The 25,279-nt window shown below is 34.4% G+C and overlaps 1 protein-coding gene across 2 annotated transcripts; it reads left to right on the top strand.

The window, feature by feature from the left end:
* Nucleotides 1–5,623: 5,623 nt before the first annotated feature.
* Nucleotides 5,624–21,190, top strand: LOC147394181 (putative clathrin assembly protein At2g01600). 2 transcript variants are annotated; one of them, XM_086454879.1, is made up of 15 exons: nt 5,624–5,825; nt 5,930–5,999; nt 6,115–6,212; nt 7,539–7,677; nt 7,824–7,963; nt 15,321–15,413; nt 15,574–15,624; nt 15,806–15,871; nt 15,974–16,039; nt 16,301–16,381; nt 16,508–16,588; nt 16,786–16,956; nt 17,400–17,478; nt 17,588–17,709; nt 20,509–21,190. In XM_086454879.1, the coding sequence occupies exons 1-15, from the start codon at nt 5,736–5,738 to the stop codon at nt 20,869–20,871; spliced, it is 1,710 nt and encodes a 569-aa protein (XP_086311005.1). In that variant the 5' UTR covers nt 5,624–5,735; the 3' UTR covers nt 20,872–21,190. The 2 variants fall into 2 exon arrangements, with proteins under 2 accessions (XP_086311005.1, XP_086311006.1); XM_086454880.1 differs by having other exon boundaries at nt 5,625–5,825; nt 7,824–7,951.
* Nucleotides 21,191–25,279: the final 4,089 nt, after the last annotated feature.

Raw genomic sequence — 25,279 nt, 5'->3', positions numbered from 1 at the left:
GTTTATTTTAATTCCTATAACATGTTTTTACAAGGAATTTGTTACTTTTATAATCAATGATTTCATTGATAAAGTACCAATGATTTTGCCTTATCAATGATCTTGCTGGTAATTTATCAACAAATTTGTTGATTATAAAAGTGACAAATTCACTAGAAAAACTTGTTTTGGAAATAAAAATGAATAGTGTACAAAAATTGGATATTAGATATAAGTTGCACACGTTTAGAGAAAAATCCCTATGTAAATCGTTGAAGAATTCAACACAACTTGAAGTGATGTTAACAAAAGTTGGCGTTGTGATAGACGCACTCTAAAAAATCAATTTTTATTGGTTTTGGGTATGAGATTTTTACAAAATTGCTATTGGCACTCCAACTTTTACTTATTACACCCTCAATTGTTAAATTATTTATCAAAGCCCAATTAAAGATTAAAACACACTCTTCAAAATTCAAACATCATAAAGGTTTGGCTCAAATTATAATCTCAAGATTATAACAGTCATTCAAACAATTTCAGTGGTTGTTTACAATTATGATTAGGCTGATTTAACATCCTAAACCCAAAAACTAGAAATTTGCCAAAAAATAAATTAGCGAACTTCTATTGTGGAATCTCAACCTTTATTTATTCTCAATTGTTCACTTATTCTCTTTATTTTTAGTTGGAGTGTAATAACTAGAAGTTGTGGTGCCAATAACAATCCTCAATTTTAGGTATGAACTCCTTGAAACCTTAATTGACCGTACAAACACTTGATACATGAGAGTTTTTATCAGGTACTTTTTAAGATAGACAATTTTTTTTAATGGAAAATAAAAAGAAGATTAACCATCAAGAAAACTAATCATTCTTGGGAAGTCCTCATGTTGGACCCCTCCCATTTTTGTAAATAATCAACATTGGGCACAGTGACTAAGGCATCCCTCTAAAAAGGGAGAGGTCTTGAGATCAAGCTCCTTTTGTTGGCCACTCATAGGGATTTATCCCGACTTACCCGTCATGTGGGATTTTGTGGTGTATTGCATGTACCAAGGGGATTTGGGCGAGATATGGTGCTTTAAACCACCGATTGCCTCGCCTTTGCTAGTTGGGCCTATAGGTTCGGAAACCTGTCATCAAAAAAGAAAAGGGAAAAGATAACCATTCTTGAATGAAAAAATAAATAAATGAAACAAATGAACATGTAATTTCTCTCTTGATTGTTGACACCTAAAATGAATTATTCAAGTAAATCAAACTTTAAAAAAATCTTAGAAATTACGATATAGAATATTTGTCAGTAGTTGAAAATGACAATAAATAAGGAATATGAAATCTAAAGAAAAAGCATAAAAAATTCAATAAATTAAAAAAGGCCCATAATCTTTTTAGATTCTAGAGATAGCTCTTGATTATTATTTAATTAGATTACTAATCTTCTTATAAATAAGTTATAATAAAGCAAGAATAATGCTTAGGTGACCTCAAGATTGTACCTCAGATCCCACATCCTGACGTGAAAGTAGGTAGGAACCATAAATACTTTTTGACTCATATCTCAATGAAAGCATCTATAGTTTCTACACATGTTCACGTCAAGATGTGCAATATGAGGTACGATTTTGAGGTCATTCCAGCACAACTCATAAAGTAAAACCCATTAGTCGAGTACTCGAAGGAGACCTGATTCTTGTCCATGATGGTTGACCCAAAACTGACTAGTGATTTTAGCTACATCGAGTACCCATTGACACCCTTTTTTTCCTTATTTATGTTCGTAACCTAGATTGTCTTAATCCCTCTTTAGTCTAATTGGTTGTTTGACATGTTTGTTTTGACATCAAAAAGAGAGTTCCTGGAACCTTCGCCTTTATATGGATGTATAAGTGAGTGTGTGTAAAGGTGAATATGTGCAAAATATCCCAAAAGAACTTATTATGGACTTAAAAGGGAAAATTGCGTCACATGGATGAATTACTCTCTAACCACCATTGCCATTAAAAATGCTTATATTATATGATGCATGCAAAACTTGAGAGAAACTTGAAACTTACAAATGGTAAGGGTAATCCTATAAAAGGAGTGTACATTCAATCCATTCTTGCCAATAAAAAAAAGATTGTACTACATGATATTAGATGATGAATATAAAAAGGATTCAAGAAGTTTATATGGATGTATAGATGTAAGGATCATCCCATGAATGGAGTATACTCTCACTCTATACTTGTTGTAGACTCCCAAATTTGAGCGGGTCTTCAATGCAAAAATACCCAAAAAGATAACAAAATTACATCGGGCCCCCAAAGCCCATACCTTCAAAAGTCCTATTTCCCTCTCAATAAATGGCCCAAGCCTACTCACGTGATCCATGGACCCAAAACCATCCCTCTATACTCCTAAACTCAACCCAACATAAACCCAATCCAACCTAAGTCCATTACCTAAAACCCAACCATTCCCTAATCCAATCCATTACCCAAGCCCAACTCATTACCTTAACCCAACTTAACCTATAAACCATCATCCACATCAAACCAATCACCAATTTATCATCAAAAGGTGACACATGTCATCATCCCCACTCACCTACCCCCATCACCTTTCTTTAAACAATTCATCTAACCTATCACTTCTCTCCAAAATCACCTCAACCCATACCCTACCCTAACATAACTATCACCATTCCCTAACACCATCAACCACCCAGATTACAACCCATATCTTCTACACCCTAATCCATCAATTTCCCTAAAACCCCCCCACCAACTTACATCACAACCCACACCTCCCATACTTTTCTCTTTAATCAAACAATTACCATCACCAATCAACACACCTCATCTCTTCATTCTCTCATCATCTTTACCACATGTCATCATCCCCTCAACTCTCCCAAAATCCAACTAACCAACCTCTTATGCTACCCATCCTCCTAAATCTAAATACCTTACCTCTTTCATCAACCTAACACTCAATCAAACACCTAACACCTTACACCCCCATTCTCTCCATCAACCATTACCCGTCTCATCTCACCAAACACTCTACCAAAATGGATTTGGGTAAGATTCAAATCATTTGGGTCAAAATACAACCCATTTCTCTCATTACACAACTACCCTCATTTCCATTTGAAATTTCATACCCTTCATCTCTAAAACCCATGTCATTATCCATTCTTCCAATCCTTCACCCCATTATACCCCTAAAATAACTCTCCAACTTCTATAAAAACTCCTACATGCTCTCCTCACAACCCCTAATGAAAAATTAAGGAAAACACTTCCTAAAACTAAAACTCTCTCAACTCTCTACTCTTACTTTACTCCCTAACCACTATCAACTCTCAACTCATCTCACAACTCTCAACTCTCAACATTCTCTCAAGTAAATCAAGAAAAGAAAAAGGAGCACATCTTTGAAGATTAAGTTAGATCAAGGTGTGTTTGAATAAAGAACACTCCCTCTAACTTCCCTCTTCTACTCACCCCATTCTCTACACTTTTGCATACACCACAACGGTTTGAATCACCAAAGGGCCCCTTTTTCAATAAGGGTGCCCTTAATGGTTCAAATCAATATCGAAAGCCCCTCATACTTGAGGGCACATATCGGATTTTTTGGTTTCTATCGTTTCATTTTTTATTTTTAAAAGTTGACCGAATCTGAGGTTACCACCTATGGTAGATGGAATATGGTGCCTAAAACCTTCCTTACTCCATAAATGGACCCCTTACCTAGATCAAAAGTTGGACCATGTGTATTATCCTACGAAAATCATCAAATGTCAAAATGACATAGTTCAAAAATGCAACATCGGGTAACCATTCACACCTATTTCAAATATGAATTGTGGTGACTCCAAAACCCCCCAAAGTAGAGGGATATTTCAAAAATGTTGAAATCCTCGTGTCCACACTTGTCATTGAAATGGATTATAAAGAAGCAGTAAATAAAATAGAGTGCGGAGGTAGAAGATGGATTGGGGGGAATGCAATTAAGGAACTAAAAAAAAAACAACTAAACTACATCCCTATCTTGATCTTCTTCTTCTTGGACTTTCAAGTTTTGGCTTCAAGAGTATTTGAGAAATTATTTTGACAGAGTTTTGGAGCTTTAAAAGATCTCAAGAAGTGAATTAGATAGAATTCTAGAAAGGTGGAAAACTTCCTCTCCTTTTCCTTGTAGAAGTCATCTATTTATATGACTTTGAGAGATCCTTTGGGATATAAAAGTCCAAATACTTCACGTTCAACTTAATTGCAATAAAAGCATAAGGAATGATTTTGTTTATCCATAATCAAAGATGCATTAATGATCATTTTCACCCTTTTGAGTCTTGTCAATCGTGATGATAAACTGATATGAGTATAACTGCTCTAAGGGTTACCAACCGAGGTTGGGCTTGATGGTAAAACTAGGTGTGCTCCCCAGGTCTTGTCTTCGAATCCCCTGCCCACCACCTTGTGTGGCACTTAAATGGGTTTGGGTTTGTCCCCTTAAAACTTGTGTGGGGTTGGTCATCCGGGGCCCCAAAGGGATATTAGTTTGTCATGCTTACTTGAGAGTATTGATGGGATACTCCCTTGATTACAAATATATATATATATATATATAAAATAAATAAATAAATAAATAAATAAATAAATAAATAAATAATTGTTTTAGAGAGTTCTTTTGAGGGGCAAGTAAGCCTTTGCCATTGAATGACAATAAGTTGGGAAAAAAAATGATCATAATGACATGTAAATAAACATTTAAGAGATGGTCTTAAGGGTTAATTACTTTTAATAGAGTCCCAACAAACTTGAGGTTAAAAGGGTATTTGTTCTTATGTTCTAAAGAGTTCTCTTTGAAGGACAAAAGGGTCTAGGTCCCTTGAACTTGATTAGATTATAATGAATCCTTGAATGGTGGTTTTAGATTATACATACGAGAGTGACCTCAATGGTCAATTACCTTGAATTGAGTCTCAACAAACTAATTATATAAAAGTAGTTGTCTTTTACAAGGGCCAATGGTTAAAGTTACGAGACTTTCACATTTACATAAAAAATTAAGGAGGATGAGATTAGTCATGCTTAATGTAAAGGTAGAGAGGTAAACTTACTTGGTGCTCTCATGAAAAATGAAGGATTAAGAGGGGTTTAGATGTAAAACCCCCTTAAGAAAACCCAAAGCACTCAAGAATACAAGATCAAATCTTAACTTTCCAATTTGTATAATTTTATTTGGATTATAAATACTCTCGCTTACGACTATTTTCATGATTTTCCAGACTATTGAATTTATGTATATTATCAGAGTTTGTTAGTCATTTCCACCTTATTTTGAATAACTAATTGTAGCATCTGCTACTACATCTAATGACTTATGTCACATCCAATCCAAAATTTATCTTAGGATCTTTAACAATATCAATCATTTATTTTTCTTATATCTCATCCAACTCGATCATTTGATGGACCGAGTTTGAGTTAAGATTCTGAGGTCTAATTAGCATTGGGCCTTTACGTCTCGGCCCAAACACTACTAAGCCCCTTTTGACAAAGAGTTTATAGATCGTAACGTTTATAGGTCACATCTCCTGTGTAGAGGAGAGAATAGATTCTCTGTTGTTTTTAAAATAGTAATAATGATGACACGTACCATTCAAATCCGCCGAAAGCCAACAAGATCCAAGAGAGACAGCGCGATCGCAGCGGAGACGGAGGAGAGAAGGATCTCTGCAGAGTGAGAGAGAGTAGATGGCAACACTTCAGACATGGAGAAAGGCTTACGGCGCTCTCAAAGACACCACCAAAGTCGGCCTCGCCAAAGTTAACAGCGATTTCAAGGTCTCTCTCAATTTTAATCTCAATTTCAATCTCAATCTATAAGAATCTCTTAAATCTTACAATAAAATACCAAAAAAATCTGATCTTTCATTTGTTAAATTAAGGATGTAGATGTTGCCATCGTCAAAGCAACGAATCATGTCGAATGCCCACCCAAGGAAAGACATCTCAAAAGTGAGTTTACTTTTCTACAAATCCAAGGTTTAATTGAAAAAATCTCGTTTATTTTGACGGATTTTTGAGTAAATTATGCTTTTTCCCCCTATTTTTGTGTTTTTTTTATATACAGAAATTGTGGCTGCAACCTCTGTTATGCGACCTAGAGCGGATGTTGCGTACTGTATACATGCCCTAGCCAGGCGATTATCGAAGACTCATAACTGGACGGTACGATCTCTCTTGTTTATGAACTTAATTGGGATTCTGGATTGTATTCTTTGTTTCTTTTAGGTTTTTGATTTAGATCTTGGTGGAATTTGTTCTTGTTTATGGTCGAGTTGTGAAAGTGGAAGAAAAAATTGTTATAATAATGAAAAAAAACCAATTTGGAAAAAAATAGGAAAATAAAAGCAGGGAATTGTGTTTGAAACTGTCATTGGTTACATTTTAGGGTTTGAATCTCAATTTCGGTGCAGGCTCGTAACCAAAATGATGTCTCCATTTCATTAGATACTGGGAATACTGAAAACTATGTAGAGGAATTAGTAAAAAATGGTCAAAAATTTGAAACTACTCAAAAATCAAATTGAGATCTTGAACTTTATTGAGGTAATGGATTGAATTTCTTTGTTCCTGTTGGGTTTTGGATTTAGATCTTGGTGGAATTTGTTATTGTTCATGGTCGACTTGTAAGAGTGCAGTAAAAAAATGTTATAATGAAACCCAATTGGGGAAAATGTAAGAAAAACAGAAGTAGAGAAATGGGTTCGAAACTTAGTTACATCTAGGTTTTGAATCTCAATTTCGGTGACTGGAATGATCTCCATTTCATTAAGATACTGGAAATAATGAAAATTATGTAGAGGGCTTATTCGAAATTGGTAGAAAATTTACCTGTAAAAAAATGGTAGAGAATTTGAAACTACTTGAAATCAAAATGAGATCTTGAACTTAATTGGAATGATGGATTGTATTTCTTTGTTCCTTTTAGGTTTTTGGATTAAGATCTTGGTGGAATTTTTTATTGTCCATGTTGAATTTTGAAAGTGCAGAAAATATTTGTTATAAGGAAACCCAATTCGGAAAAAAAGTAAGAAAAGAAAAGCAGAGAAGTGGGTTTGAAACTGTTCATTAGTTACATCTAGGTTTTGAACCTCAATTTCTGTGGCAGTAACTGAAATGATATCTCCATTTCATTAAGGTACTGGGAATACTGAAGTTTATCTAGTGGACTTGGTTGGAATTGGTTGAAATTTTGAAACTACCCAAAATTGAAATGAGATCTCAATTTCATCCCAATTTCTGTTTGTTGTTTATTATAGATTTGAGGAGTTATATTTCATACCATCCATCCATTTCAGGCCAGAAGATCTCATCTCTTGTTCCCAAACATTTGCTTTAATATCTAGTCTATGGTCTACCAATAAATGTCTGTTGTCTACCTTGCAATCTTTACATACGAATTAATGTTACTAAATGATCATAACTATACTATACAACTAATTGTTGTCCATATTTTAAAATAATGTTCCCTTTCTTGTGGACTCTCTGCAGGTGGCACTAAAAACTCTCATAGTTATCCATAGGATCCTGAGGGACGGTGATCCTACTTTCCGGGAAGAGCTGCTTAATTTCTCACAGAGAGGACGCATTCTCCAGCTATCTAATTTCAAAGACGATTCGAGCCCTATAGGTTAATTTGTTCACACCCTATATAGGTTTCTCAGATCTAAAAAAAAATTATATACAAGCTTCTTTTATTTAGCGTGAACATATACCATTGAGTTATTTGAGAAAAATATTTGGATATTTATTCATGAACATCTGTTTCCTTTTCAGCTTGGGATTGTTCTGCTTGGGTTCGGACATATGCACTATTCTTGGAGGAAAGACTAGAATGTTTTAGGATTTTGAAGTATGATATTGAAGCTGAACGTCTACCAAGACCTGTCCAAGGGCAGGAGAAGGTATGTACAGAGGTAGGGCTGTGTCCATGTATACGTATAGTTCATTTTGGTACAGGATGGAACATGTTCATATCTGATAATATCATGTAAGAATAGAAGCTACATATTGGTGGTTCTCTTTGGAGAAGGCAGACAGATTCTGAATGTTGTTTGCACATTTTAACTCGGGACACTTTCCCCTTATAATTCTTTAGTTATTTTAGTAGAGGCATCCATGATCACCTTTTCTAAAGAGCCTTTAGAACCCTAAAGTCTAAAGTTTTGCATAAATTTGTTATCTTAAATTTTCTCTGAACTGCTAGTAATTTATATATGATTTCTTGTTCATTGATCCATCTATTGTCTTTCATTAGAGGAGATCTTAGACATTAGGTTCGTATAAGTGTTACTGATGCAGGATGAGAGAGAAAAAGATGTAATACAAGGTAGAGAATCTGGTTTGAGACTGGGTTAAGGCTTTGGGTTGCTATAGGGTTACAATAAAGGTTTAGGGGGTAAACCCAAAAGGGTTTGGGTTATAGGGTTTCAAAATGATGTTTTGCATTTAAGGTTAGGGATTTAGATTTATAAGTATAGAACATTAGATTAGGGTTTAGAGAAGAAGAAAGAATGGAAAAGGTGGGAGGACTGAGGAATTGAACTTGATTCCTACACTAGGGAGTCGTGGCACTTATTTTTTAATGGATAAAAGAGAAAATTACATATATGTTCCCTCACATATATTAATAACATTTAACGCTCCCCCTCAAGTTGGGGAATATATATCATATAATCCCAGCTTGTTACAAATATAAGTCAACCTATCACATCCTAACAATTTAGTAAACAAATCTGTCAATTCGTTTTCAGATTTAACATAGGATGTAACAATTTCACCATCAAGAATCTTTTTACGAACGAAGTGACAATTGACTTCAATGAGTTTCATCCTCTCATGAAACACGGGATTTGAAGTAATATGCATAGCTGTTTTCATAGTCACCAAATCGGGGTTCGGGAATAAATTGGCAAGGGAAAAAGTCGAAAAAAATTGGGAAAAAATTGAAATAGTGTTAAATTTAAGAATTTATATTATCAAATCCTATTTTAAACTTAATAATAGATGGTCTTTGAAAAAACCTTTTTAAAATAGCTTGCTCAACAACAAAAAAATAACATTTTTTTTGTTCAAATCGTGATGTTTTCTAAAAGTCGGGATTAAATCGCCAGTCTTTAAAATCGTGATTTAAACATGATTTTTTGAAAAAGTCGATGACTTTGATGACTATGATTGCTTTATTATCACATAGAAGACTGATAGGAATTTCTATTGTGACACCTATCTCCTGAAGGAAATGTTTCAACGAAACAAGCTCACAAGATGTGGAGACTTAGCTTTATACTCAACTTCTGCCCTTGACTTGGCTACCACTATTTGTTTCTTGCTTTTCCAAGATACAAGATTACCATCTAGTTATGTGCAATAACCTGTGGTGGACCTTCTATCTGAAGAAGAACAAGCTCAATCTGCATCCATGTATCCCTTTATTTGAGTATAACCATCGGACTTATACAATAAACTACGTCCATGAGATCCCTTTAGATATCTAACAGTATGCTGAACAATTATCCAATGAGGCATCGTAGGTGTCTCCATAAACTAACAACACTCACAACATGTGAGATCTGGTCTGGTCTTGTGATAGTGAGATAATTTAATTTTCCAAAAATTCTTTTGTATCTATTTGGATTATCAAACGCATATCCTTGTTCAGTTATAGGTTTCAACTTTGGATCCATGGGTGTATTCTTTGGTTTGGACCCAAGTGACCTTGTCTCTTCAAGCAAGTCTAGTACATACTTCCTTTTGCGAGAGACTAATACCATTAGTTGAGTGGGCCACCTCAATTCCAAAGAAATATCTTCGTTTTCTCAAATCCTTGGTTTGGAACTGTAGCTGTAGATATGACTTCAGATTTTGAATTCCATTACATCACTCCCTGTCAACACAATATCATCTACATACACTATAAGTAAAATATATACATGCTTAGTTTTCAAATGGAAGACTGAATGATTTGTCTGGCATCTCGTCATCCTAAAGGCAATAATTACATCATTGAATTTGCCAAACCAGGCTCTCGGGGACTATTTTAAAGTGACTGAGTTTGCACACCTTGTTATGCTCCTCCTGAGCAACAAACTCAAGTGGTTGCTCCATATACACTTTTTTAGGCAAATCACCATGAAAGAAGGCATTCTTAACATTAAGTTGATACAGAGGCCACCCAGACATAGTAATTAATGAAATGGGAACCTGAACATAAGAAATCTTTGCAATTGGGGAAAAGTCTCGGCATAATCACTTTCATATGTCTGAGCGTATCCTTTAGCAACAAGCCAAGCTCCGAGTTTATTAACAATACCATCAGGATGAAATTTGCGACATACACCCATCTTCAACCTAGAACATGTTTTCTAGAAGGAAGTGAAACAATATACCATGTATCATTGTGATGAAGAGCATCTGTTTTTTCTACTATTGCTTTCTTCCAACTCGAATGAGTTAAGACATCTTGAAGAGTCTTAGGAATATAAATGGAAAACGCAGATGATATAAACGAAATAGGTTGATGAGTAATATAAGAGCGAGTACCCTTACGAAGAGCAATAGGCAACTCACCTGATGATGATTCTGAAGCAACTGCAAGATTGGGAGAAGGAGGTACATATTTCATAGTTGGATTGTCCAATAGTGAAGAGATTGGTGCCATTGGTGTAGTGATGGTTTTTTTGCGATAATCCTGAAAAGGAGGTTTGGTTATAGAAAGGGGAACAAAGAGAGGAACTGGAATAGGTTAGGGAACAATACTAAAATCATGATCAACAAATCACAACAAAGAAATAAAGTGTAGATTCGAAGAAAGTAACATTTGCACAGATAAAGTCTTTGCGTAGTGTTGGGTTATAACACTTGTAACCCTTTTGTGAACAAGAATACCCAAAAAACACACATTTAATACATTTTGTGGTCTAATTTATCTCGTCTGGGTCCCAAATGATGCACAAAACATACATAGCCAAAAACCTAGGGAGGAATGTCAAAAAGAGGATGATAAGGAACTAGAATCTTATGTGGAGAATTATCAGCAAGAATAAGAGTAGGCATGCGGTTGATACGATAGCATGCAATAAGGACAACTTCACTCCAGTAAGCTCTGGGAACCTTTATCTGAAATAACAAAGCATGAGCAACCTCCAGAAGGTAGCAATTCATACGTTCGACAACCCCATTTTGTTGACGAGTATGAGCACACGAAGACTAGTGAAAAATGCCACAAAACGGTAAATATGTATTAAGGCTACCAAGAAAATACTCTTGGACATTATCAAAACGTAAAATACACGAAGAAGCACAAAACTGAGTTTGAATTTCCATATGTAATTGTTGAAAAATATTAAACAACTCAAGTTTTATCTTTCATTAAAAATAATCAAATCAGTCTTAAATAATCATCAACAAATGTAACAAGATATTTTAGAGCCAATATACGACGAGGTTTGTGTAGCACCCCAAACATCTAAATGCACTAAATGAAAAGGACTCGATTCTAGACAACTAACAATAGGGGGAAAATACACACGATGGTGTTTACTAAGCTGACATGCTTCACAATCCGAAGGAGTATTATTTAAATCGGAAACTAAACTACGTAAGGTACGAGTAAATAGATGACTAAGTTTGCAATGCTATTGAAACTTGCTGGAAGAAGACTGAAGAACACTATAAGAGGTGTGGGCTAACTTCTTGTCTTGGTTTGGAGTGGATTGCCGTCTCTCAGGTATTGTGAGAGGCGTTTTCAAGGAATTACTTCATTTGGGGTTGAGCTTCCATTACGAAAAAAGGTTGATTTGAAGCTTAAAACCTTTTGCAGTTACTTGGGGATATTTGGAAGGTAAGAAATGCTAGAATCTTTGAGGGGAAGGAACAATCTAGCCAAGTTATTTTCATTTCTATTCTTGGGATTTTATTCTTTTGGTGTAAGGTTTTTAAAGAGTTCAAAGGGGTGTTCTTTGAGGATTTCCTAGTTTGGTGGGATATTATTTGTAACATTTTTGTTCCTTAGTTTATTTTTTCTTCTCTTTTTGGGTTGGTCATCTTGACTTTCCCTCTTTGCTTTTATAATTTCCTTATATCAATAAAAAAAAAAAAAACACTATGAGCTGATCAGGTGAGATAGAACTTGGGTTAGCATCTGGAATTGATATCACCAAAGCTTGATGTGCTATAGGTTTCCCATGAAGATCCCAACAGTAATCAACAATATGACCATACATTCCATAGTGCACTTCCGGGTTCCATGACCTCCCCTTGAATTTCGACCACCATCTTTACCACCATGAGTTCCATCACAATTTCCATGACCACCTCTATAACCTTGGCCATGACCACCACGATTTCCGAAGAAGTCAGAGCAGAACGATCACTAATAGGACCAACAATCTCTGATAACATGGCTCGCTTCAATCGGGATAAGACATCCATATGAGATGGAAACTTAGGGCTCCCCAAGCTTTGGGATTTCACAGCATTATACTCAGATCATATGGAGGAGAGAAGCCGAATAACATCAATATCTTCTCTCTATTTCTGCATTTGATGAAGATCACTCATAATAGGTTGATACTTGTTTAGTTTCTCACGCATGCGCATCAATGATGGAAATGTTTGGTCTAGTGTTTTATCATCTTGTTGTAGAGTGAAATATTGTTGAGTAATTTCATATAGTTGAGTAGTACTATTCGACCTAGATGTCTTTCGTAGTATCTAGAAACATGAAATTGGCACTAGTCTAAGGTTTCATATTATTCCACATCCAAGTAACTATTTGAGCATCCTCCTACTCTTACAACTCAAGATTTTTCATCAAGAGATGTTGGTTTATCTTTAACAAGATGACTTCGTTTTTCTTTGGCCTTTAGAAAAACTTCTATCGTCTTTGACGACTAAATATAATTACTTCCATTTAAGCGAATTGGAAGTCATTGAGTTCCCAATAAATCAATAGTTATACTTAAGATAGTCTTTTGCTCTATGATGAAACACCTTCCAACCATGAGAATACAATAAAATTGCTCGACAATTTTCGTGAACAATTTTCTATTGACGGAAAATCTCCTCGACACGAATTCCTTGTACCCAAGATCTGCAAAAAATCTTAAAAAAAAAAAATATATAGAGGGAAATCTATTCTAGTGAAGTCATAGGGTTCTAAAACCCCTCTAAATAAAATTGGGGGGCTCCAAAAACCCTTTCCAGGTAAAATCGCTACTCTTCAATACCTCTCAAGATGATATTGCTGGCCTCTACTTGTAAACTTGGTCAAATCGGAGGGCTACAATGACTCCTGGGTAAATTGCAGGGTACCTTGAAGGCCATAAATTCAATTTGAAGCCTAACCGCCACACCGCACTTCAACCAACCACTAATAATTGACGAAGATCCCCTTATCTATGATCACATTAGGGATTTTTTTCAACTAGAGACAATCCTCCAAATAGAGGATTTTAGCCACCACGTGGATGACGTGTACAAATCAGATAAAAAAAAAATCTGGTTCATGCCATGCGAGAAAAGCAAAAAATGCGGAAGAAGAGGAGAGAGAACCAAAATCTGACCGTTAGAGAAGTTCTGATACCATTTAGAAGATTAGATAAGGTTTAGAGAAGATGAAAGAATGGAGAAAGGGGGAGGAATTGAACTTGACTTCTACCTTAGGAGTCGTGCCACTTATATTTTTGATAGGTAAACAAATTTATTAAAGGGAGATCGAGATGACCATATGCAAGAACAAACAATAAAGGCAACAATACAAAGCCAAAGATGACCAAAACCCGAAAAGAGAACAACAACCAACAAGCAAGCAGTCGTGCCATTTATATATTAATGAATAAAAGAGGAATTTGTGTATATGCCCCCCTCACAGATATTAATTACATCTAACCAACGAGGAAGCAGTCGTGCCACTTATATATTAATGAATAAAAGAGGAAATTGTGTATATGCTCCCCCTCACAGATATTAATAACATCTAACCAACAAGCAAGCAGTCGTGCCCTTATATATTAATGAATAAAAGAGGAAATTATATATATGACCTCTCACATATATTAATAACATCTAACAATAAGGTAAATGAAAGGGTTGAGGTTTGTAGGTTAAGAATTATTTTAAGAGTTCTAGACAATCAAGAAAACAAAAATTTATGGGATGGATCCAAGATTGATACAAAAAATTGTGCTTAGGTTCTTAAACAAAGAGAAGAATAAGGAGATTAAAACAGATAGAGAAAAAATGATAAATCTGCCTTGGAATCACCCCCAATACTTTTCATGGCATCTCCAACTTGAATGCATAAACATTCAAACAGAACTTCCGTAATTTTTTTATTTCATAATTTGTTGTAAAATACATAATGATGACTTAAAATATTAAAGAGCAAAATATGTAAACTACCCTTAACTTAAACATGAAAATTACAAAAATACCATTATGTTCGTAATTTTATCTCCCTTAAATTTTCAATCAATATAAACTTAATAAAAAGACTTGATAAAGTTATCAAATTACCCCCAAACATCTATACTAAGACAATGTGCTAATCAAACATAAAAATAAGCCCAAATACTTACATAATCATTAAAACAGACTATCCTAAATATACACTTAAGTAAAACATAAAATCTAATGCGCCTATGGAAAATGTCCATGACCTCTAATGTCCCCATCAGTTACCCTATTGAGTTGCTTGTATAAGCCTTGTTAATGTATGCATTATACCCAATGCATTGCTTTATGTCAAGATTTTATTTTATTTTTGATTAGTATACCTTTATTAATAGAAGGGAAGAATGTACAACAGGCAATCCAGATGATCAACCTAAAAAAAAAAACGAATGAAACAAGGAGAGAATCTACTTTGAACTCAAAACAAAATTTACACCAACTTTCAGTCAAGGCATGTTTAAGAGTTGTAGGTGCGTTAGGTGAAGTTGTTTCGTCTCTCTCTGGTTAACAGGGAAAAAAAAGAATCCTATTTCACCATTTCACTCTATAACATATTTTCAGTCAAGGCATGTTTAAGAGTTGTAGACTATCTCCTAATTACTTTATCCACAAGAAAGTATGAAGGATGTCTACAACATCTTCAATTTAATCAAGGGATTCCAATATGGGGGTAGTGGGGAAATCTCCAGTTGAAATGCTCAGGCCTGAAATAACCTTAGTCGAGGACTCACCCAAACTTTTTTCTTATTATACAAAGATGTTAATTTCCGGTTCTTTGGTTGTTCTGTAACCCGTTTTTGTCCTTGTTGCTTCTGTTATCAGGGCTACAGCAGAACCAGGGATTTGGGTAGTGAAGAGTTGTTGGAGCAGTTGCCTTCTTTGCAACAGCTGCTGTTTCGTCTTATTGGATGCCGGGTATTTTTATGCAACTAATGGACATTTATTCTCATCGTGTTATTTATTAAAATCATCATTGTTTCAAGCTAGTATCTTCATAGATGGAAGGATTTTTTTAATTGTTTTGCCGTTTTATTTTTCTATTGTTGATGATTGATGCTGGGTTCCTACTTTACAGCCTGAAGGAGCAGCTGTTGGTAATTATGTCATACAATATGCCCTGGCTTTGGTATGTCCAAAATTTTCCTCTTCTGTGCAGCCATGATATTTTTGCAAGGAAAATGCAAGTTTATGATTTGCAAATAATATGATAAATGATGGGTTCCCATTTTTATTTGAATCCTACTCATGATTTTAGAATCCAAGATTGCATTCTCTGACAACCTCAAGGTTCTAATCCCACTTTGCAGGTACTGAAAGAGAGCTTTAAAATTTATTGTTCTGTTAATGATGGAATCATCAATCTTATTGATAAGGTAGGATGATTTTACCATGTGAAAGATGCATATACTCTGGCTTAGCGACTCCTTTAAGGACTTCCATTTTTGTTTTACCATTACGGTTTTAATTTATTGCAGTTTTTTGAGATGCCGAGGCATGAAGCCGTCAAAGCCCTTGAAATCTATAAACGAGCTGGTCAACAGGTAAAATTATATATTTTTATTTGTTGTAAAATTTCTTTAAACTGGAAGGTTCCAGATTGCTGAGCTGGTAAAGTTTGCGAATGTTAGTACAATGAACTGGGTTTACAACCCATCTTGACCAACTTACCACTAACCATATGTATATATTTCTTCAAACTGAGGATATGCAATTGAAAACTATTTTTTCTTTGGAGTGGACTTCAAGAAGTTAATCTTTTTTATGTGATTTTTTTGCTAAAAGAGGTTAGTTTTTAATTGTAGGCTGGTAGCCTCTCCGATTTCTACGAAGTTTGCAGAGGATTGGAACTTGCTAGAAATTTCCAGTTTCCAGTCTTGAAAGAGGTAATAATGCTAATACTCCTATTGAAATTGATATTAGATTGGAAATCTAGTTGATGTCATGTTCTTTTCTTTAATGTGATGGTTTGATTAGTGCTAATTCAATAATTTTTCTCTCCTCATCTCTAGGCACCCCAGTCATTTATTGCAACCATGGAAGAGTACATAAGAGAGGCACCACGGATGGTTTCTGTTTCCACAGAGGCATTGGTCAGTATTTTATCAGATTTGCATGATCACATCTTCTTAGAATCACTTAAATAAAAATTACTTAGATTGTGGTATTTGTGAACCTTATATCTAACGAATTTCTCTCATACTCAACTACTTTGTTGTGTCAGTCAAGCCGTAGGCTCTTGTTTAGATGATTTTGTGCTATAGAAGTAACATTTCATATTCTGAATCAGGAACTACCAGAGAGACTCCTTCTAACATATAAGCCAGAAGAAGTTCCTTCTCCTTCCGATACCAAGTCATCTATTGATGAACAAAATACCGAGGTTGTCCCTAGTACCGAGATTGTACCTATAAGCGACTTTACTTCTCCTCCTAACAACCTTGATGCCGCAGATCTACTGGTAAGTCTCTTGGTTTTTTGTATTATTATTGAGAGCTGCTATTGGCACCTAAACTTTTACTTATTACACCCCAATTTCTTAAATTATTTATTACACCCCAATTAAAGATTAAAACACACTCTTCAAACACTACAGAGGTTTTGGTTCAAATTATAATCTCAACATTATAACACTCGTTCAAACAATTTCAGTAGTTGTTTATAATTATAGTTAAGGCTCATATAAAATCCTAGACCCAAAATAAAAATCTAGCAGAAAAAAAATGAGAGAGCTTCTGTTGACAACCCCAACTTTTACTTATTCTCAACCATTCACTTATTTTTCTTTATTTTTATTTGGGGTATAATAAGAAAAGGTTGGGTTCCAATAAAAGCTCTCTTAATATATTAGCTGACATTTATTCTACTGCCTGTGCTCCCATTTCATGTTTATTTCCTTTATAGGGATTAAATGCTACTGCAAATCCTGATGCCTCTGCAATAGAGGAAAGCAATGCATTGGCTTTGGCCATAGTTCCATCTGGTAAGTCATGCTTACTGATCTCCACCTTGCAATTCCTCCAAATTCTTTAGATCTAGTCATTTACTCTGCTTGTTTGTTTACCTAAAATATGTAAATGTCATAACTGCAGATGCTTCTGCACCATTTGACTCTGCTTCTTTTCAAGCAAAGGTTCTGGATTCTTCTGGATGGGAACTTGCTTTGGTTACTACACCCAGCAGTAACATTTCTTCAGCTAATGAGAGACAATTGGTTGGTCCATCCTCTCCTTTCTACGTTAGGGCACTTTATGGAAGTCTAGAAATTGTTTCCTTAAAAATAATATTCTACTGACCTATCAAAAAACAAAAAAATAATTAATAATATTCTACTGTTTTGAAAACTTAAAAACAGTAGGGTTTTTTTTTGGAGGAAAAAAAAGTTCAAGTTTCCATTAAGGGTTTTTTCTATATATCTGTCTTCATAGCTACAACTTATTTTAGGCATTTTTCAGGTTGATACTAAAATAAATTATTTTAATAGATGTGTCAGTTTTATTCTTTTTTGTATATCTGACTTGACTCCTTAAAACTCAGCTATCTTATCTTGCTTGCCACTTTTTTTTTTTAGCTTCGTTGCTTTAACCCATTTTTACTGGCTTTCTATTTGGTTGCCAGGTCTTGAAGCATAACCTCTCTTTTTTTTTAAATAATACTTTGAACCTCTTCACACACCAGTTTTAGTGTTATAAGTTTTAATTTTTGTTTTTTTAATAAATATTAAATAGATTGTCCAATATCTTCTTCCACTACTCTTCTATTGCTGTTTGTCATTTCATTCCTCATCAATATAGTTCCTGAGTTTAAGTTTCATATTCGTGCATCTTTCAATCTTTCCATACATGACACCAAGATTCTCCATTTAATTTCCACCACCTAATTCATGGGCGCATTTTATTTTTTGTCTTTTTCTCTCAGTTCTTAATTCAAGGTGGAAACATCCATAACTACTTACTTTTGTGTGTAGACTGTACAATCTTTGCAGATTTTCTTTGGATAGAATTGTATTTGACGTCTACTTATGCTTCTTTTATGAGTTACGTTGGATGTTTGTCTCTCTTTAATATGTTTGCCAATATAAAAGATCATATGCTATGAAAAACTCAAGAATTGTAACCTCCATATTGTTACATTCAATTTTTTTTTGTCCCTGTATGATTTCATTCTTATAAATATTGCTTCTCTATTAGAATCTGTAACAAGTCACCCATCTTTTCCCAAAATTCTCTTGGTACTCTTATTTAATTCTACTTAGGTTTTTGGGTATATAACTGCTAATAGTTTTAACTATATATATTCTCTTAAGACTAGTTTAGTTGACATAAGTCTATCACTTACTCCGTTGACACATTATTTCCTGAAAAGTGCCTTGCCATTATTCAAAGCCATCAAGTTAGGATCCGCACCTAACATAGATTACATTGAAGTAATGTTATTTCACCGTTCTACTCTATCTCAAAACTATATTTATTGTTAAGGCTGAATTAAAAAAATCCTAAGGTTCCACATGTTGATGCTTTTGGTTTGATTCATATGTATTGGTTACTGTTGTAATGTGATTCTCCTGCACTAAATAACTCACCTTTTATTTTGCTATTTGTCCTGCAATCTGATCCCCAGACAGAAACGTAAATGTGGCCTATAGTGGCAACCTGACTGTTACTCATCCCTGCCAATAGAAGGTGCCAACTTAGCTAGAAGTTGGTAAAGGCATGTGGAGATTTGATCCCATGACCTAGTAAAGTAGGACAACTAAGTTTTATCAATTCTAAGGTTGTTCTACCTTAATAGGTTCAAATTTCATTGAACCGAACGTTGACTACTAGTCACCATGCTTGCCTAGCAACAGAAAAAAGATTAGTGCTCATGATTGATATTTAGAGAGAGCATTGGTGCTGAACAAAGGTAATTTGGAAACAAAAATTGGAGCTTATATGGAGAGTTGATGCGATGTTGATTATTATCTTCAGAGTAATAGAATGTGATGCATCAGATATCTTTAGGGAATCACTTTCTTGGCTTGAAGAAGAATCACTCACCTCAAGAAAAACCGAGTTCTTGAAAGAGCTGTGAGAACAAAAGTTTGTCAAATATATATATATATATATATATATTCCCCTCTCCAAAAGAAAAAAAATAAAATAAATGTAGGCCATGTTTGAATTCCAACTGTTGAAGAAGTATGTACTGTTTATACACTGAAAAATGGGGAATGGTCTGTTAAATTATCATTCTGCTGGAATTGTATCGGTTAACTTTGAACTGCATATAACTATTAGAGTATGATATTATGTATTATTGTATAAAGTGTATCTTGGTGTAATTAGGATTATGTGAGACAGTTAGAGTAGTTATGTTGTATTCTATTAAGGTGCATCCAGATGCACCAAATCATATTACTTAAGATAGGATCATGTAGATTGGTAGTTATACGGTTATGTAACTCCTCTTGTAACTTATTTATGATTCTATTTAATACAATCTCACCGGAGAATAGACCATCCGGGTATTCAGTTGATCTCAATTCTTATCAATAACGAGGCCGAGTTAAAATGGGTTGAGGTAAAATCAGGTTCAGTCTGGCTTCCCATCTTCAATGTTAGTGCTTATCTAGAGATTCTAAAGTAGATAAATTTCTTGGTATCCTTTCTCTTTATAATTGAATCTTACAAAAAAGAAAGTAATTAACTAAGAATAGACCAATCAACAAAAAAAAAAAAACAACAATGTGATCATCTGGCATGTCATTTCTGCAACTGCAACTAATTTAGTTAATTTGTTATCGTATTTTGTCATCTATCCTCAATTATTTCCTCCTCATGTACTAATAAAGTTAATTGGATCCTGGTCATCATCCAGTTGTTTGGGTCTCTTTCTTTTGGATACAAGTGCTTTCCACAATTACTAATTACGAAAAAGAAACCGTTTCCGTGTCAAATATGACTTGTTTGAGAATCAAAGGTCTTATTCCTTCAATAACAGAAGTTTCTTCCTTCGTCTGATAACATGGCAGGCCGGTGGATTGGATACGCTCACTCTGAGTAGTTTATATGACGAAGCTTCATATAGAGCTTCCCAACAACCGGTTTATGGATCTGCAGTCCCAAACCCATTTGAGGTACAAGATCCCTTTGCGATGTCGAACAACGTCGCTCCACCTCCATCTGTTCAAATGGCAGCAATGGCTCAGCAGCAGATGAACCCCTTCGCTCAATATCAACAAAACTATCAGCCACAGGTACAACAACAGCAACATTTGATGATGGATCCATCAAATCCTTTTGGAGACTCAGGCTTTGGGTCCTTCCCTGTGAACCATGCTGCTCCACATCATCCCCAGGGTTCTAATCCATTTGGAAGCACCGGTCTTCTGTAATTGCATCACGGAACATTTATACATTGTGGTCTACGAGTTGGTTTCTTTGCTTGGGAGGGCGAATGTTTGCAGGTTAGTAAGCATGGCAGTTTGTTTTTGTGCATTCTGTTTATAAGTTGGTCGTGTTTGGCTCCCCCCACATCCATTGTACGCTTGGGATATGAAAAAGTAGACAATTATATTGTTTGGATTACGAAAGAAAGTTTGTCTTATTTTTGATGTCATATATATATATATATATATATGTATATGGTTTGATCCATATTCATCATTTGTAATGTTTGTAGAGTGATTTTGTTGTAGATCTTTTGTTCTTGTCTGGGCCGATGCTTATTTCTTCTGTTCTTCTAAATACATAGTTCTACTTCTATAAATGGTTTTTTAATGAGATAATTTGTGGGCCATTCTGTTTTTAAGAACGAAAACCTGACAAGCCGGGCAAACCCTTATTATGACCAACAGAAATTTGCTGTTTTGAAAAAAACGAGTAAAATTCTCTCCACTAACCAATGGCTCTTGTTTTTTTTTTTTTTATATCTTTTCCATACACGTGGCACAATGACATTGGTTCATCAGCTTAGCACATTTATCATAAATCAGTCTTACTCCATTTCAATAATCTCTTAATTCTGATGGGGTCCCTACACTTATCTCTATATTTTTAATAGATACTTATATGATAGTCTTTTTCTCTCTCATCTTGATAATTGTAGTTATATTAGAATACTATTGGTCGTAGTTATCTTTATGAGCTAAGAGTATAGGATAGTAGGACTCAGTTATTAATTCTTGGTTATATTTCGTAAAAATAATAGTAGGGTTTTTAGTCAACTATTAAAATTGGCTCAGTATATGCTTTGGAGAGAGCCAATCATCTCCAATTGTTCACTAATTTCCCTTTTTTATATTATATATATTATTAATATTATACATTGGGATCATATCAATAAGTAATTTGGGTTCCTCCAAATATCTTGCATAGAATAGATCATCCATAGTTGGCAAAAAATAAATCTAATCTGATGCCCACCAAATTCAGTCGCCAGACGAGCATCGATGAGATAAAGAAAGTGATGTTTGATGTGAGGGTAGAGATGGCTATAATTTGGAGTGTGAACTTTGTTTCTGGTTCTCGTCTCCTTAGAATGGGATTCCAACTGAACACTTACTACGATTTTGAATTATTCCATCATTAGACCATTTGTATATATACATATATATGCTTAAGGATCTTGTTTGATGGATCTCTTAAGTTGAGGAATTGGTGTTGAACACTTACCTAAGTCAGATGATTCCTAAACCCTAAAAATAGGTGGCAACTCTAATAATATAATCTAATCGTATTCGTATCACTAAAGCAAAATAGTTGACCTGACCTGACTCCCGGATGAGTCTATTTGAAACTTGAACCGAGGATCCCATAAGGAAAAATCTTCAAGGAATTAGAGGGTTAAACTTGAACCGATCCATTAACCCTTAGATTGATCAAATTGGTTTAATTTTGTGTGTTAGTTTACAGTATTCCCATATATGTGGATATTGAATGTGATATTTATTGGATTATCCAGATTCAAATGGATCACTCAAGACTCTGGGACGAGACGATCTGGAATTCAAATCGAGATTCCCACAATGGCTATTCTATTGGGAATATAATGGGTCAAACCGGTCTGTAAATGATCCTATTCTAATTGGACCAATTTTCCTAACCTAAACCCAATCCGTCTATGGGTTTATAAGGGCAAGGGAATACTCCAGAAAAAAATTGAAGAAAATAAATTACGGAAAATGTATATATCTAATACTACATAAAACATGTATTTTAATTTATTCTATGTTTCCAATATAATATGTTCTCGTACATAATTATACATGTTATGATGCAAAAACTAAAAATATAAAATAAACTCATCAACATATATTTTGCTCAAAATAATACATTATTTAAAAAATGAAAAAAAAAATAACACCAAGATATTATCATCAATTAGTCCCATATTTCTACATTTATGAATCATAATATTATGTATCAAATCCCACATTAAAACAAGAAAGTGTTTTTTTTTTTTTTAACTTCTGAAAGAAACTTGTTTAAAATGAAAAAAAAAAAAGTGACTTTTTCACAAAGTCGTATTTTTTTTATTTATTGTTTTAATCGCCAGATGTATAAGACGTGTTTTAAACACTTTTTTTTATATAAAAAAAAATGCGGTTTTTTTTGGTTACTATGGGCCTATCTACGAATTGGGTTGGATTGTGCCATATTAAAAATATAATTATAATTCCTATAAATAAAATTATCATTTAAGTATCTCGATGGACTTGGGCACCTAATGGATTTAACTCCTGAGAACCCTAAACTCGAATTGAGCATAGTTGGACCCAGTTTGATAAATAAATGGGCCTAATAACACTAACAAACTGGGTCCACACATACATGGACTGTGCTAAAATCCGACCCAATGACAGTCCTACTAGTAGTATGTAACACGATGGCTTGGTCTACAATTCAAGATATGGACTTCCTACATGTCATAGCTACTAACTTTAGTCTATGTGGGGTCTCCCTGTTACTGTGTTACCCAGGGTGATGTGACTTGAAACCTATTTTCTTAAGAGTCTGAGGTCTTGTGTGGATACACCTCTCTGCGCAAGAGTAAAATATCAATCTCTCCCCGCAAAAGTAAAAAATCTCTCCGCAGAAGAGCAAGTTCTTAGAGCTTCTCAACAAAGAGCAAAAAATCTCTCCCTGCAAGAGCAAAAACCTCTCCACGCAAGAGCAAAAACCTATCCAAACGTTTGCTAGCTCCCCGCAGGAGTAGAAGTTGTCAAGATGCTCTATCTAGACGCATAGCGACTAACCATACTAAGTTAGTAACGATTTTACCCGGACTAAGGGTCTTTGGGCTCGACTTGTGGCATCTAAAAACATGATCCAATGCTTCAAGATTGTAGAGAATAAAATTCAATCATCTTAAAATATAAAAAAATAAAAATTATTTTTCACCGTTGAATTTCAATTTTAAGTTTGGGAGTTATGTGTATATATATACTGATTTTCTAAACCTATGATCAAGTTAAAAAGAAATGTTTTTCAATTTTATTTTATTTTGTTTGGGTTCTAAGTTTTTTGAAGCAACTTAGAGGGATGTGATGTTGGATTGCTGAGGTGGTAATCCATTTGAACAAAACAACCCTTGGTAAGATCCTGCTTAGTACGAAACAAATCATTTGCAAATGCAAATGGTTTGATGGAATATAATTTACTGAGGCTTGGTTACATTTTGAATTTAATTTGCAATGCATGTCTTAAGCCCTTCATAAATTTTAGCAAATAGTTTGCACTCACAAAAGTGTAGCAAATCATTTGCATAGTACCAAATAGGGCTTAAGCCTCAAATCTTTATTAAGCCCTACCTGGTACCATGCAAATCATTTGTGGTGCAAAACTTTTGCATTTGCAATATTTTTTGGGTTGCAAACTATTTGTTGAAATTTGTGAAGGATTTAAGATGCAAATAATTTGCAATGCAAAATGTAACCAAGCATTTATAAATTAGATTGCAACAAATCATTTACATTTGCATATGATTTACTTCGTACCAGACTGGGCCTAAGTTTGGAAAATGCTTCTCATGGCATATAAACCAGCATAGAAATATAAATGTCACAAATTGAACCAATACATAAGTGCTATTGCATTGCAACTAACCAACCAAACGTAACGAGGTCAATTAATCGATTAATTAAACTCATTTAAAGTCAATCAAGATAATCACTCCATAAACTGGTCAAGTCAACCAAGTGTGAGCTAAACCACTCAAGGTCCTAGAATCTAGGTCATGGTCCAACCCAAACATTTGATAAGTGCCAATGAAAATCTTTTATTCATTTGGAACACAAATGAGGCAAATGACCTAGAAGTTAACTCAAGGCACCGTATATATTTCTTGAGGCCTGAATGTTGAAAAGAATTTTGATTATGTCTGACATAAACAAGTATTATGGGATTGAATATTTAAAACACATTTCTCCAAGGATCGACTAAGGAATAAATTGTTGGAAAAAACTACATCTTAATGAATATGGATCTAGGATTTGATCTTAAACAAAATATAATAATCGAATATAAAAATAATAAACATAAAATACTTGGAATCGTTTTTTCGATAATCAACAAAGAATAGGCGTATTATCCCAACTCTGCTTACACCTTTGATGATGAGAACCTATATCTCAAGAATAAAAAAATCTGTGTAAAGAGAGAGGGACGACCACCTATTTAAAAAGATGATATTAGGTTTTTTTACCCATCGTAGAATTCTAGTTTTACGTGAATACCACTTAAAATTTTAATAGGTCGTTCATGTTGGTAATCAATGCCAGACCATAAACATAATTTTCAATT

Source organism: Akebia trifoliata, chromosome 9 (genome assembly GCF_017979445.1).
Source record: "Akebia trifoliata isolate Shusen 1 chromosome 9, ASM1797944v1, whole genome shotgun sequence".
Lineage (NCBI taxonomy): Eukaryota > Viridiplantae > Streptophyta > Magnoliopsida > Ranunculales > Lardizabalaceae > Akebia > Akebia trifoliata.
This window is presented reverse-complemented; position numbering and strand designations above follow the sequence as displayed.

What these genes read in the sequence shown, in the direction of transcription:
- LOC147394181 (XM_086454879.1), top strand. Translation starts at nt 5,736, where the DNA reads ATGGCAACACTTCAGACATGGAGAAAGGCTTACGGCGCTCTCAAAGAC. An exon ending in AGACGATTCGAGCCCTATAG is followed by an intron (nt 7,678 to 7,823) that starts GTTAATTTGTTC and finishes TTTCCTTTTCAG; the next exon opens with CTTGGGATTGTTCTGCTTGG. An exon ending in AGTTTCCAGTCTTGAAAGAG is followed by an intron (nt 16,382 to 16,507) that starts GTAATAATGCTA and finishes CCTCATCTCTAG; the next exon opens with GCACCCCAGTCATTTATTGC.